Source organism: Mauremys reevesii, linkage group 3, assembly GCF_016161935.1.
Source record: "Mauremys reevesii isolate NIE-2019 linkage group 3, ASM1616193v1, whole genome shotgun sequence".
Classification (NCBI taxonomy): Eukaryota; Metazoa; Chordata; order Testudines; family Geoemydidae; genus Mauremys; species Mauremys reevesii.
The window spans coordinates 49,559,307-49,572,807 of NC_052625.1; the positions used below are offsets into that span (position 1 = coordinate 49,559,307).

The window sequence follows — 13,501 nt, forward strand, 5'->3', positions numbered from 1 at the left end:
GAGCAGAAGTGGGGGAGGCCAGCCAGCACTGCCATCAGCACTAGTAGCCTCAGAGATGTGTGTCTTGGTGAGGACCCAGTCTCACTGGATGGTGCCTGTGGAGCTACTTGCAAAGAAGCGCTCGCTGCCCAGTGCCCTGGAGTCATTACCCATAGGCATAATGCCTCCACAGCCACCTTCCTCTCTCTCACTCTGGCACTGCCTGTAGGTTCCCTGTGTGTTTGAGCACACAAGATTTGAAAGTATTATTGCAGGGCTTGAGGTGTAAGCACTTGGAAATTCAGTGCGGGCTGGAGCATGGAGAGCTCCACAGAAAACAAATGTCTGTTTTCCCCTTGATGCCCAAATCTACAGGGTGCTGAGCACCGCCTGTGAAATGCTGAACATCCTCAGCTCCCACTGAAGTCAGTGAAAGTTGAAGGTGCTCAGTGCCTTGCAGGATCAGGTCCTTGGTTTCTACCTTAGGGGGGAAACTCTCTTCTGTGTGGTTCTGAGACACAGCGGGGTTCCCTGGCTGGCCTTCCTGGATTCCAGGCAGACCCATCCTTAATGCTTTACCATAATTGATAGCGGAATGGTTTCAAGCATAACAGTCTTGCAAATCTGACCTTTCCTGAGCCATGTAGTGTCTGTCTGTGAGAGCCTGCGTGCGCCTCACACGATTAAAAAAAAAATCATTTTAAACTGCATTCTCCGACTTCACATACATACAAAACTTCAGTATCTAGTCATTCCGAATGGGACACTGTGAGATTATTGATTATTTACAGTGTGGTGGTATCCAGGCGCCCCAATCAGGATTGGGGTCTCTATTAGGTGCTGTACAAACATAAAGGGTTGGGGTGCTTGGCGTTGTCCTGAGTCAGCTTCTCTGGAAGTCAATGGGAGTTTTCACATTGGGAGCAGAGTACGGCTAACACTGAGGGCTTTTGAATAGCCCACCCAAAGGCTGGGTGTGTCTGTGTAACATAAAAAGAAAGGGGTGATTTTACTCTTACGTTTACAGCAGCATAAATGACTAAACCTGAAATTATTTGAAACAATCCATGTTATTTTTCACCATTTTTACTGTGTGTGCAGTTCCTGCAGTTCGGGCACTTTCTGGTCTCTGTGCAGCAGCACAGTATCCCAGTGGTTGGGTTGCAAGAAGTAAAGGGGAATATTTTGCTGGCAGACACAAAACATTTCTTCAACTATTAATTTATTTAGGAGGTTTTAACAGGTTTACAAATCCTTGCCATGTAAATATCAGAGACAAAATAATGATCATTATAACAGTGAGATTTTGTTTAGAGAGACCTTATAGATTGATATAATAATCAGATCACTCTGTTTAACATAGTGTTACCATAATACTGAATGAGTCTCTTTACACTACCCATGTTGATGCTGACAAATATTTTTCTCCCCTAAAAGCTATTTTAAAAAAAAAACCTTATTAACAGACATGAACTTTCCATAAAAGTATTAACAAATCTGGTTCATAGCCTGTGTTTGTTACCATTAAAAGACACATTTGTGTTTGGACAGTGTCTTATTGTTTGGTGTGTTTTGTTGTTGTTGTTGTTCAAACTCCCAAAATGGTAACCATACATTATAAATTTCTTGATTCTACGCTGTCATATTTTCCATTGAAAGGATTTCCCATACTTTATTTCTCCATGTCGCTGATGTTGGAGGATAGTGTGTATATGTGGTTGGTTGGTTTTTTTTTTTTGCTTTGAAAAAGGACTGATTGCGCATCTTGCTGCTAGTAGCAATTGTCTAAAATCTATAGTTTGTGCCTAACCTGTCTTGGGTGAAAGGACCTATTGAAACTAGTAGGAGTTTTGCTATTGGCATGAACAGTGTCAAGATTTCACCCACTTTTTCTGAATATTGCTCTCCTGATACCCAACCCATGGATGTGTGAATTGCTCAGTCTGTGTTAATATCATTATTACAAATACACATTGTCTATTTGAAATTAGGCTTATAATGACTGCAGTTGTTACTTGTTCAGTACAGCATTCAAACTAGTTTAAAATGATAAATTGGAGTCCAAATGTATTAGGCAATCGGAATTGGGTACAGCTGCAGTATAGTAATTTACTGAAGGGATTTGCAGGAAATATTCAGGAGCTTGGGAAACAATCTGAAACTATTCTACCATCACAAGGTATGGGGAGGTAATTCTTAAGGCCAGTTCTGCCTTCAAATATGTGGGTGCAGTTCCCAAAGGACTCCAATCCATGCACTCATCACTTGTTTCTCCCATGGAATTGTATCATGTATCTGATGGTAGAATTGGGCCCTAAGACCTACATATTCAAAACCTGTGGTGATTTTTGGTGTCCAGCCTGTGATACTTTAAAGGGACCCTTTTTTCTCCCAGGAAGTGCTGATTGCCAACTCTCTGAAAACCAGGCCCGTTTAAGGTGTCTCAAACAGGCACCCAAAAATGGAGTCGTCAGAATTGCTAGACACTCTTGAAAAGTTTGGCCTAGTATGTTAAATAAACAGTTCCTCGTGAACTTGGTTCCCTAATACAAGAACTTTATGCTTAACAAATTGGTATGTCTGTAATGCATGGGATAATAGTGTCCGGCTACTGCCTTCTGCAGTGGTTAGTGAAGTTACGGCTTTTATTTATTGTGACATGTTAATTCATTAATCACCCGTACAAAAGGATGAAGAATGCTGGGTAAAATAATGAGCCCTATAATGCTGGCACAGAAAGAGATTTAGTAAATATCCTGGGGAAATTCTCGACTGGCAGTGATGGGCAGAGATTGAGATGTGTCTCCTCAAGGCAGTGATGCAACATTGTTTGTTTGATTTGGTGAAATTGGCTTTAAATGGGCATGGAGTTAGAAATGACCTTGAAGATGGTCCTGTCCAAAAAGGCTTGAACCAGTAAATGCCCGAGTCCTTCCTGTGAACCACCGAATGTCCCAAATTCCCACTGAAAACTAGTTGGGGTTGAGAACAATTGGCACCTCCAAAGTCTTGGGTCGGGATTAGATTATTGTAAACTAGTGAACTCTTTGACCAGCCTGCGGACCAAAGAACGTTCTCCAGCCATGGGGTGCCAGTCCCTTTCTTCATGGCTTCAGTTATTTCTTCAAAATAAAAACTAGGTAACACAATCTGAACATATCAGTTATGCCCTTTAACCCAGCGCTTACAGGAGTGCACTGCACAGGCCGTCTGCCTGGGAGTCTCTCATGAATTGGAGGACAGACTTTTAAAGGTATTTAGGTGCCCAGTGGCATTTACAAAAAGCTCCTAACTCCCATTGACTTCCAAAATCTGGCCCCAACTGATCTTCAAGCTGTCACCTGAGCTCTAGCCACACAGCCTCAGCAGGGAGGCAGCTAATCAGTCACAGGTGAGGGCAGTCCCCTTCCCCTTCCCCCATGACCATTATAATGTGGCAGGATAGTATGGCGAAAGCTGAGCTGGGACTGCCTGATGAATCGTTGAGCTTTGCCCCTACCAGCAGACTTAGGGTCAGGTGCTGCACTCCACCAGCAGATGGAAAAATTTATATTGTCAAAGTTGCTCTTTGTCTCCATTCATCGCTCGCTCGCTCTCAAGGTAGATCAGTGGGTCTCAAACTTTTTTACTGGCAACCCCTTTCGCACAGCAAGCCTCTGAGTGTGACCCCCACCCCAATAAATTAAACACCCTTTTTTATATATTTAACACCATTATAAATGCTGAAGGCAAAGCAGGGCTTGGGGTGGAGGTTGACAGCTCGTGACCCCCCATGTAATAACCCCGGGACCTCTGAGGGGTCCTGACCCCCAGTTTGAGAACCTCTGAGATAGATAAAACCAGAGATTAAAATTGAAATTAATACTCTGAAGAGTCTGGAACAAATCCAGCATTGGGATTCCATTAATCTGAGCAAAATTGGTTTTTCTAGTTTTAAAACACAAACACTTTTGGTTTCTGTGCCAGGATCTCTCAGTCTAGGATGATATTTAAAGGCTGCCCCTTCCTCATGCCAATGGTCCCACCAGAGTAGATGCAGGGTAACTCCAGTGAACATATAGTTCACATTGTTGTAACCGAGATCAGAATCTGCACTATTTACATGGGGCTGATTGCTTTCATATGGGGTTTTCACTCTCGGGCCCTAAACTCTGAATTGTATCCCTTGAAGCACCTGCCTTGAGAGCTGAATTGTTCTAGCTGCTGTCCTGGAAGCAATAACCTATATCATCTTTTTATCCTTTTTGTTTTCAGCCTTCAGTACCACCAGTGCCAAACTACAGGCTCTCCATGTCTATCCCAGAATGGCTTCAGGCAATACAGAATTACATGAAGATGCTGCAGTATCCTTCTTGAGTTTGGCCCTAGGGTGGGTGGCACAGTCATTACACTCTGCACTGAACCCACGGCGTAACTGAAACACGAGGCTGCTGCAAAGGCAGAGGTTGGGTGCAGCCTTGGGCTAAGTTTGGACCTGGAATTTCTTTACTCCTTGGTGCATGATTGCTTCTCAGACACAGTGAGCTCTGTTAATGCGCATTAAAGGGGGGAACGGCGTGATGCAGACAGGAGGCTCTGTCACACTATGAAATGCATATGTGGGATTTTTAATTTTAAAAAGTAGACACCACTCTACTTGGTAGGTGCTAGAGAGGGCCTAGAGAACTCAAAGTTTGGATCCAGACCTAAACACGTTTCACAGTCTGCTGGATTTCAAATGCAGGGTTTTGGTTTCTCATTGAGGGCTATCATGCCACTCTGTTTCTCTCAGAATACTCTGAGTAAGGGCAACCCAGCTCAGACCTCAGGCTCTGTTTTGTCTGTAGGGCCTGATTTTCATAAGTGCTGAGCATCCAAAACTTCAGCTGAAGTCCGTGGGAGCTGCCGGTGCTTGGTTGTTCTGAAAATTCACGCCACTGGTGCTGAGAGTCAGAGGTACATTCAGTTAAAGGGTCCTGGCATTTTGTGTTTCTACTAGCGCACTGTGTGCTATGAGCTTGTGGCTCATTCCCCACTGCATATTGTTAACAGATGTTCTCATTGTCTTGCTGTCACGGAGAATGACTTGCATCTGTTTATATTTGGAAATTATCAGCCACATGTTGCCTATAGGCAACCCTACATGAATAGCATGATTCTTTTTGCATGAAGGGGAGGTTATGAGCATTATTAAACAATGAATGAGGTGGACTGTTCTAGATAGATTTATAACTTTATTTCTCTTTTCCATTGTGATTCTTTCCTTCCCCCCATACTAACAGGAGAGATATCTGAGATGGCCAGAAAATTAATAATTATCTCTTGCAGCATTTAATATTTGGATCAGCTTTAACAACCTCTTTCACTTGTGTCTCTTCACAGTTGAGAAAATAGAATTAAGTTTTATTTCACATATATAGGATTTAATTTCTGCCATGAGAGTTGGTGGCTTTTTAGTACCTGCTTTATGCTTCCAGCGGGAATTATGATTTGAGAGTGAAAAGAGACTTTCCATCACCTTCGTGAGCTTTATTGTCCGACTCTTTCTTAAAGTTACGTTACTTTACTTTAAATGACAAAATCCAGATACAATCACACAGGAACTCAGTTCTTTGAAATTAGGAAAACAAGACCTCTAAGTGGGTAAGTGGCATCTGCCTGCCTGCAGATTGGTTTGGTTCTCTTACATTCCTGAGGCTCTGAGATAGCCTAATGCATTTCCTGGACACGTGTATACAGATCCTCAGCTAGTATAAACCGACATAGCTCTGTTGAAGTCATCAGCTAAGGATCTGACCCATGGTTTCTCTCTCCTGTACTTCACTGTGACTGTAATCATAAATGCCTGGCCTGAGTACAGCTTGCAATTGAGACTGATGGCAGTTCTGGGCTGAATCTGGAATTGATTGAGACGGTCCAGTACTCATCTCTGTGACTGCTTCCAGTCTGGGCCATTATGATGGACGTCTTCCTTGCTTCCTACCTATATCCCTCCTCTCCTCCCCCGTTTATTGTCTAGTATAACAGTATAACCCCCCCACATCTGCTCCATGGCTTGTTTTCCTATGTGGTGCTGCCCTGTTGACTTCATATTCCTTCCGTGAATTCGTATGTAAATGGATGTCTGTGTTAGCTTTCATCTGACAAAGAGACAGGTGAATAAACAATCTGACAGGAAACCTGTTTCTCCACCTCTCCTGTGATAGAGAATCTAAAAAACATATTTTCCGTATACTGTACGTACACTTCACAAGGGTATTAACAACCAGTGTAACCCTGGCTTTCATTTAAGACCAGACATGACGGTCTTTGTTGAACCAGAATCTAGCAGAATCAGGATATTCCTGTAACCCCCTGGCAACGGGGTGGGGGTGTCTAATGTCAGTCATTTCCTCTATTTACCCATTTATCTCTATCTTTTTTTAAAAAGCTGGAAGCACTTTGATTTTTCTCATCGTTACCTTCCTGAAAGGGCTTTTCATAAAGTCTGTTAGGAGCTTAATTGATGGGGAATAAAATAAACCTGTATAGAGCTTCGAAGAACACAGCTAAGAGCAGAGGTGCCCTCACGCTGTGACACCCCTGGTGTCAATTTGCCGGGAGTAATGGGCTGCAACTGGTTTGCAAATAAACTTACGTCACTAATGAAAAGTATGAACTCAGCCGGTTACCCGCACAAAATTTTCTGTTACTCACACAGTCTAGGGGCACCCACCTTTACCCAGTTCCTAGGGCTCAAGGTGTAACCCTCTTAATTAGGCATCCACTCTTATCCTTCTGTGGGCTCAGGCATAACCTTACACTCTAGTGTAGGGCACCCACCCTTACCCTGTTCTTAGGACTTAGAGTGTAATTTTCTGCTGGTTTGCAGGACCTTTTACCAATGAAAGAGCCTTACACAGTAATATCTTTATCCTCTGTTTATTACCAATCACCAAAACCAGAATGCACATGTTACACATACAATGCTCACCACTCCCAAGAAGACAGATGATTTTTTTCCCTGCTGGCCAGTCAGGATCAGGTCCATCTGGGGGACTCCAATTTCTGCCCAGTGTCCAGGGCCTACTCCAGTGCTTTAGCCGCCTCAAGCAGCGCAACAAAAAAAAAACCGCTTCATTCTTTGGCGGCAGGTCCTTCCCTCTGAATTGCCGCCGAGGAGCCGGACGTGCCGCCCCTTTCCGTTGGTTGCCCCAAGCATCTGCTTGCTGCACTGGTGCCGGCCCTGACAGTGTCATTGGCAGAGTGTTGCAGTCTGGCAGCTCCAATGAGACTGTGTCCTGGAGCTGGTTCCCAAAGAACTTCCTTTTGGACCCCAGTTTATATAGTGAAACATGAGTCCTGCTTAGCTATACCTTAACCAATTATTTTACTAAAATTTTACTAACCAATCCTAACAAAATTATCTAACCAATCATACCCCACCACCTTAATTAATTTACACATAGCAAAATTAATTATGTAACAGACGGAAACGATCAAAGAACCAGACAGATCATACAGACAAACAGTAAGGAAGTGGGCACCATAATGACAAAACAATAAAAAAATGAGGATTTCACAACCACAACTATTGATAAGTGGTTTCTTGCCAGGCAGGATGCTGTCAAACGAAGTTTTCTTTAACCATCTTAAGCTCTGTTTCTTTATCTGGTGATAGTGGGTGCTATTAGGACGGGGTCGCCTTCTGAACAGCCCGATATTACGTTGTTTTAATGTAATTTTAGATGGAATGTGAGGATGTGACTTCCTGCTTCTCAGCCAATGGCTGCTGCTGTTTTAACGTGACTGCGGACGAAGGCTTTAGGCCTCACAATATGGCTACAGGCCTTATCCTTACAAGCCCACTGAAATGTTGCTTGTACTGGTCCCTTTTCTGACGGATGAATAGAAATTGTTTGTTTGAAGGCCACCAGCAATAATAGCCTAGATTTGATCAGCTATTAGCTGTACTTTAGGGCCTGTGAGGTGCATTTGATCCTCTGACCTTTTTGGGTACCCTAACTTAGGGCTTGGCTACACTGGCAATTAACAGCGCTGCAACTTTCTCACTCAGGGGTGTGAAAAAACACCCCCCCGAACGCAACAAGTTGCAGCGCTGTAAAGCGCCAGTGTAAACAGTGCCCCAGTGCCGGGATCTATGCCCCTTGTTGAGGTGTTTTTTTAGGCACATTAAAGCACTGCCACGGCAACACTTTAGCATTGCCTGTGTAGACTAGCCCTTACTATATATGGGGGGGAGAATAATTCTTACAATTGTCATGCAGTTACAATAAGAGCTATTGAAGCAGCTAATGGATCAGATCTTGAGCTGCCGTAATCACTCTAGCGTTCTTTGATCTCAGTTAACCACTCAGGCCTGGAGGCCTGGGAAGACTGATCAGCTTCATTCAGCTTGTTTGCAAGTTGTATGAAAATGTAATGCTTTCTCATGAAGGGCTCAGTCCTGTGAGACGCTGAGTGTCTCCAGCTGGGCACCCACATTTTACTTCATTGGATGCCCAGCACCTCTCAAATGAGCAGCCTGAATTTCAGTGCTTGTATATGGATTTAGGGGCTTAACTTTAGATACCCAATTTTGAAAACATTGGCCACAGCCACTCCATGCCTCAGTTTCCCCATATATGAAACAGGAATAATACTGTAAATTGTTTTCAGGTACTCTAATGAACTGCACTGTATGGGCCAGCTCCACCAGTGGGGTGAATTGGCATAGCTCCATTAAACTCAGTGGAGCTACACAGATTTACACTAGCTGAGTACCTGGCCCTTTAAGTACACACATTTTTCCATGGCTATTGCAGTGATTAAATAGGGGCTCTGTTGTGGAAACCATTTCTTGCTCTGCAATTACTTAGCCATTGGGTGTAAAATGCCAGCTGGATTTGTTTGTTTGTTTTAAACTGTTGGTGGGGAAAGGGGACAGGGAGAGGAAATCATTGGTCATCACTGTGTCTTCCAGCTGCCCTGTGCAGCTGTTCATGAAACCTGAAGCCAGGGTGCATAAGCCCCGATTGAGCAAACCATGTAAGGAGTGCATCAATCCCTTCCTATTCAATAAACGTGGAAGTAGGTGCTTGACTTCCAGTACATGCTTTCAGTCACTGACTCTTTAAGCCTGTGCTTAATTGCTGTGCTGAATGGGCCCTCGCTCCAGCTGAAGACACTCAGCACTTCTGTGAAGTGCCTAGAACTGTGCAGGGTCAATCCCCAAGTTTGTCTTTTAAATCAAAGGCCATTGGCCAAACAGAAGTTTTCCATTTTGTTGCAAACTCTGCCTGCTGTGATTGATGGATTATTTTCAGGGATGCTTCCAGAGGCTTTACTGCTCAGTGCTTCAGTAGTGATTTGTGTTGGTTTACACACTGAGTGCCACAAGTTTATTTTGTTCCTGAAATGACAAAGTAGTATTTGGAAAAGCTTGCTGGGTGAGCTACTTTCATTAGCTATTGCTAGCTGTGCTCTTTTTAACTTTGTACATTTTTTGGGGATTTTCTCTCAAATTTTAATTGTGATCATGTATTGTCTCTCCTCCCTCCATTGTGCCGCTGAGTTTGAGGTTTTGGTCTAGGTCTCGGTTCAGAAGTTTCATGCCAGGATGAATTAAGCTTATTATTTACAGGATTTATTTTGGACACTTTTTTTCTTACAGTAATGCCTAGAGACCCCACCTGAGATCAGAACTGCATGGTATAAGCATATAGTAAGTCTCAATCCCTGCCTTGAAGAGCATATGATGCAGAGGTAACATCACTATAGTTAGGGTTGTGTTACAGAGTTGAGTTTTAAGAGGTGCTTTAAATCTTTGTTTTGTGAAAGTCTCATTGAAATGGCAAAAACCAAGCCATGGAATCAAAGCTTTAAGCACAATCTGAATTTTTCATGGCAGTTCAATGAAAAACAAACTGATAGTAACAAACCTGGAAAAGTCACCTGTTTGTGCAATTTTTTCATTGGATTGTCTTCTGTGTCTTGGTACCCCTTTTCCCAGAAATCTAAAGCACTCTGGGCCCTCTCTTTTGGCCACGTTGTTGCTCCCCATATGCTGGTTCCTAGAATATGAGTTATGCATCGGGAATGTTTGCCTGTAAAACACTGATAACTTTTTAACAGTAACAACAACATTTTTGCCAGGCAAAATCCTCCAGATTGCAGTTCGGTAGCATTCATGCCGTAGCTGATCTTCAGTCATTTACTTCTGAGGAAAGCTAAAAAATTGAGTGACGCGCTCCGACTCCCTCACCAAATACCCCTGGAATGTAGGAGAAAGCTCCCTGAGCTAGGAAACAAGAGCCCAGGAGTTCAAATCTCCCCTGTTCTAAATGCTGTATAAATTGCCATGCAGTTCCCTATCCTTATGATTAACTGATACCATGAAACTCAACCTAGAAGATGGTTAGGGAAAAGCTGCTGAACACCCCTCCCCCCAAGCTTTAAATACGTTAGCAGAAACACTTCTGCAAGGTCACTTACTGCAGGCACAGAATCCAGGTCAAACTCCAGTCCTAGGCTCTGTACCACCCTGGCGTTCAGGGTGATTATACCAGTTTATTTGCTTATCTTCAGTACTGTTGGGGCAGAATAACTTCTGTTACCAGATTTACTTGTTACTTTGGGGTACCCTCATTCATTAGGGTTACTCTTTGGGGGGGTGTTCTGTAATTCTATCAATGTACTGCTTGTGTCACTTGCGTTCTCATACGGAGCTCTACTTCTCCCTTCTGCAAGTTCCCTCCGAATGGAGCTATCCTGCAGGACCTAGGTTCCCCAGGGCTGGGTTCCTCCAGCCCCAGAACCAGATGAACACCCACACATATATTAACAGAGCAAGTCTGAGCAGACCGGGTCAATCAGCACTGTCAAGCTGACCTCTTATATGTTCCTGGACTCAGTAGGCTGGGTTGAGCAGCACTTTCAAGCTGCCACCCTCATATGCCCCAGGTTCAGCACATCCCTATCCTCCCTTTCACATTACAATTGTTCTGGTAGTAACCCACTTGATGAGCAAACCTCACAGGATTTTTGGGCGCTGCAGGGATTTTTAGCTTAGATATGAGGAGCGTTGCTGCAGAGCAAGTGGGGAAGCCAAAAAACACCCACGATGCGGGGGAGGGGGGGAGAGAGAAGCAACGAGCTTAACGGTGAAAGTTATTTATTGCCAGGTAATAACCATACAAGGGGAGCCAAACAAACAAAAGTTATAATATTAAATCTAACAAATTTTATTATAAAAGTCAGATTTAGAAAACTATAGCTGATCACACAAGTCAGGGTCAGAAGGCTGTACCGAGAGAGAGATGGGTTCTCTTCACTCTATTAAGTTTGAATTGATCAGGGTTCCCAGGTGATGGTGATAGCTGAGGGTCCAGAGTGCTGGAGACAGGCAGAGCCCCCAGCACGATCAGACAGGAGAAGATGAAGTCCCAATGGAACTGATGCAGATTTTGGATCCAGGCATCAGAACACTTACTTGAGCATGGGTAGGAGTTTTTGTAGGGAAAGAACAGTGGTTCAAGGGAGAACACTAGATTTGTTTGGTATACTCCCTTGAGCCATCAGTTTACCCACAAAGTTGTTTCGTTCAGGCTAGACAATAGGAACTGATTATTCCTGACTATGGGCGGTGTTCCTTGGAGGGTGCTCACAATGCAATTAGGCAGCTTCAGTATTTTGGATACCAATAAAGGTTTTATTACTAGAATTGGTCTGATAACTACTGAGCTGGCTGTGTGCAGGTGTGGGTTCATTAACATCTGGAGCAGAGATCCCCCATCATGCAGTGCTTTCCTGCTTTTCTGGTCCCAGAGTTCCATGCCGTTCTTGCCTTAGGATCTCTGTTCTCCATTCTGTATGCTAATGGGGATGCCTCCCTGTCCCATCTTTGATGCAGATGAGGCTAGGGGAGTTTCCTTAATCCTGGCACCCTTGTCCGGAGGGGGTTAGGTGTGTCTCCCACTGCCTTTTCATTGCTTTTTGTAAGTCTTTCTTCTGATCAGTTTTGGCTCAAGCAGAGGCTGGAGTGGGGGTAGGTCTTTCGTGAGTCAGACAAGCTGGGCACTGCGCTCTGGTTGCCCAAGAACACAGCTGATAGGTAACACTTCCCAAATGCATGGAATGTGTGCTGGCCAGATGTGCTGGTCTTTGATGTAACTGATATAAACACAGATGAGGTCACTGTTAAAGTATAAGAGTGCATGTCTGGAGTTGGGGTAGGTATCGCTTTGGGATAACTGTTGGCGATGGAAGTGAAGTTATGGAGTGTGTTACTGAAGCAGCGTTGTAGGCAACTTGAAGGTGGCAAGAAACGTACAAGTCTTTCCCCTAAACTTCTTATTTACATGTTTTTAAGGTTTTGGGTGGGTGGGTTGTGTCCTGCTGTAACCGTAACGGTCACTAAACTTGGTTTTAGTTTGGCAATTATCTAAATAGACAGAACAGACGAAGGGTGGGGGAAAGGCATTATTATTTCCATTTTACAGATGGAAAATGGAGGCACAGGCAGATGAAGTGATTTGCCCAAAATTACAATGGGAATTTGGAGCAGAGCCAGGAACTGAACCTTGATCTTTTAAGGCCCACTTTAGTGACTACAAGACCATCCTTCTCAAGGGTCACTAGCTTGAGTCTTTTAATAGCTCTTTGCCTCCGAGTTTGGCTTTCAATAAAATCTGCATTTGGTAAGTGTCTCCCTCTCAGGGTGATAGTGAAAGGCTCATTACTTCCATTGAATTGATCGTGTGGCAATACAGAAGTCCATCTGGATGAGCAAGTGTACATATGGGGCTTGATCCAGCAGTGTGCCCTCAGTTTCCATTGACTCCTTTGGGAGTTGTACGTGTTCCGCACCGCCACATTGGGCTCCTATCTTGTGCTTATGAAGCTGACTTATTTTTTTTCAAATGATTCTATATTATGAAGGCTCTGACCTAACAAAGGTTCTATTGCTTCCTCCCCTCAAGAGACCAATGGGTGAGCTCAAATGTGTTGAGAGGCTACATACAAATTGAAGATCATATGAAATTTGTTTTGAAATAGCTCTGGTATTTGTTATGGAAAGAGGGACTAGACACAGGAGGGATTTATTACCAGTATCAGTCTGATCCATGAGAGAATAAAAATTCAGAGCTCCGCGTAGGAAAGAGAGCATGAATTATCTGTTTGAGAGGCTTAATGTTGAGGGAGACAGGCTTGATAGGATGCAATATTTAAAAATGCTGTTAAGAATAACTCACTGTTGGCTAACGATTGGCAGCCTTCCAGCCAGACCACTTAGGGTTTATCTAGACTAGAGACACTTTTCAAAAATGCCTAGGTGCCATTTTCAGAAGTGATAGGGCCCTCTATATTAGAAAGGTGTACTGCCTTAAGCAAGCTTTTTTAACTATAAATACTTTAAACTGGTACAGCTGTTGCCATATGGAAAGGGGAGGAACTGTACTGGTATGTCACCTTTTAAGCCGATAAAACTGCATCTGTACTAGAGTTCTTTACTAGAATAACAATTCATACCTCTAAAACTTTTAAGTGTAGACCAGGCCTATGT

At 43.6% G+C, this 13,501-nt stretch overlaps 1 protein-coding gene across 10 annotated transcripts in view; it reads left to right on the forward strand.

Moving 5' to 3' along the window:
• VASH2 (vasohibin 2) overlaps positions 1-13,501 on the forward strand; it is a 67,186-nt gene that overhangs the window by 13,975 nt on the left and 39,710 nt on the right. For 8 of the 10 annotated variants that reach the window (XM_039530429.1, XM_039530421.1, XM_039530423.1 and 5 more), the window contains 2 exons: positions 4,234-4,322; positions 5,545-5,601. In XM_039530429.1, the coding sequence (XP_039386363.1) occupies positions 4,234-4,322; positions 5,545-5,601 (146 nt within the window). The remainder of the gene's footprint in view (positions 1-4,233; positions 4,323-5,544; positions 5,602-13,501) is intronic. The other 2 variants (XM_039530424.1, XM_039530425.1) reach the window with 1 other exon arrangement.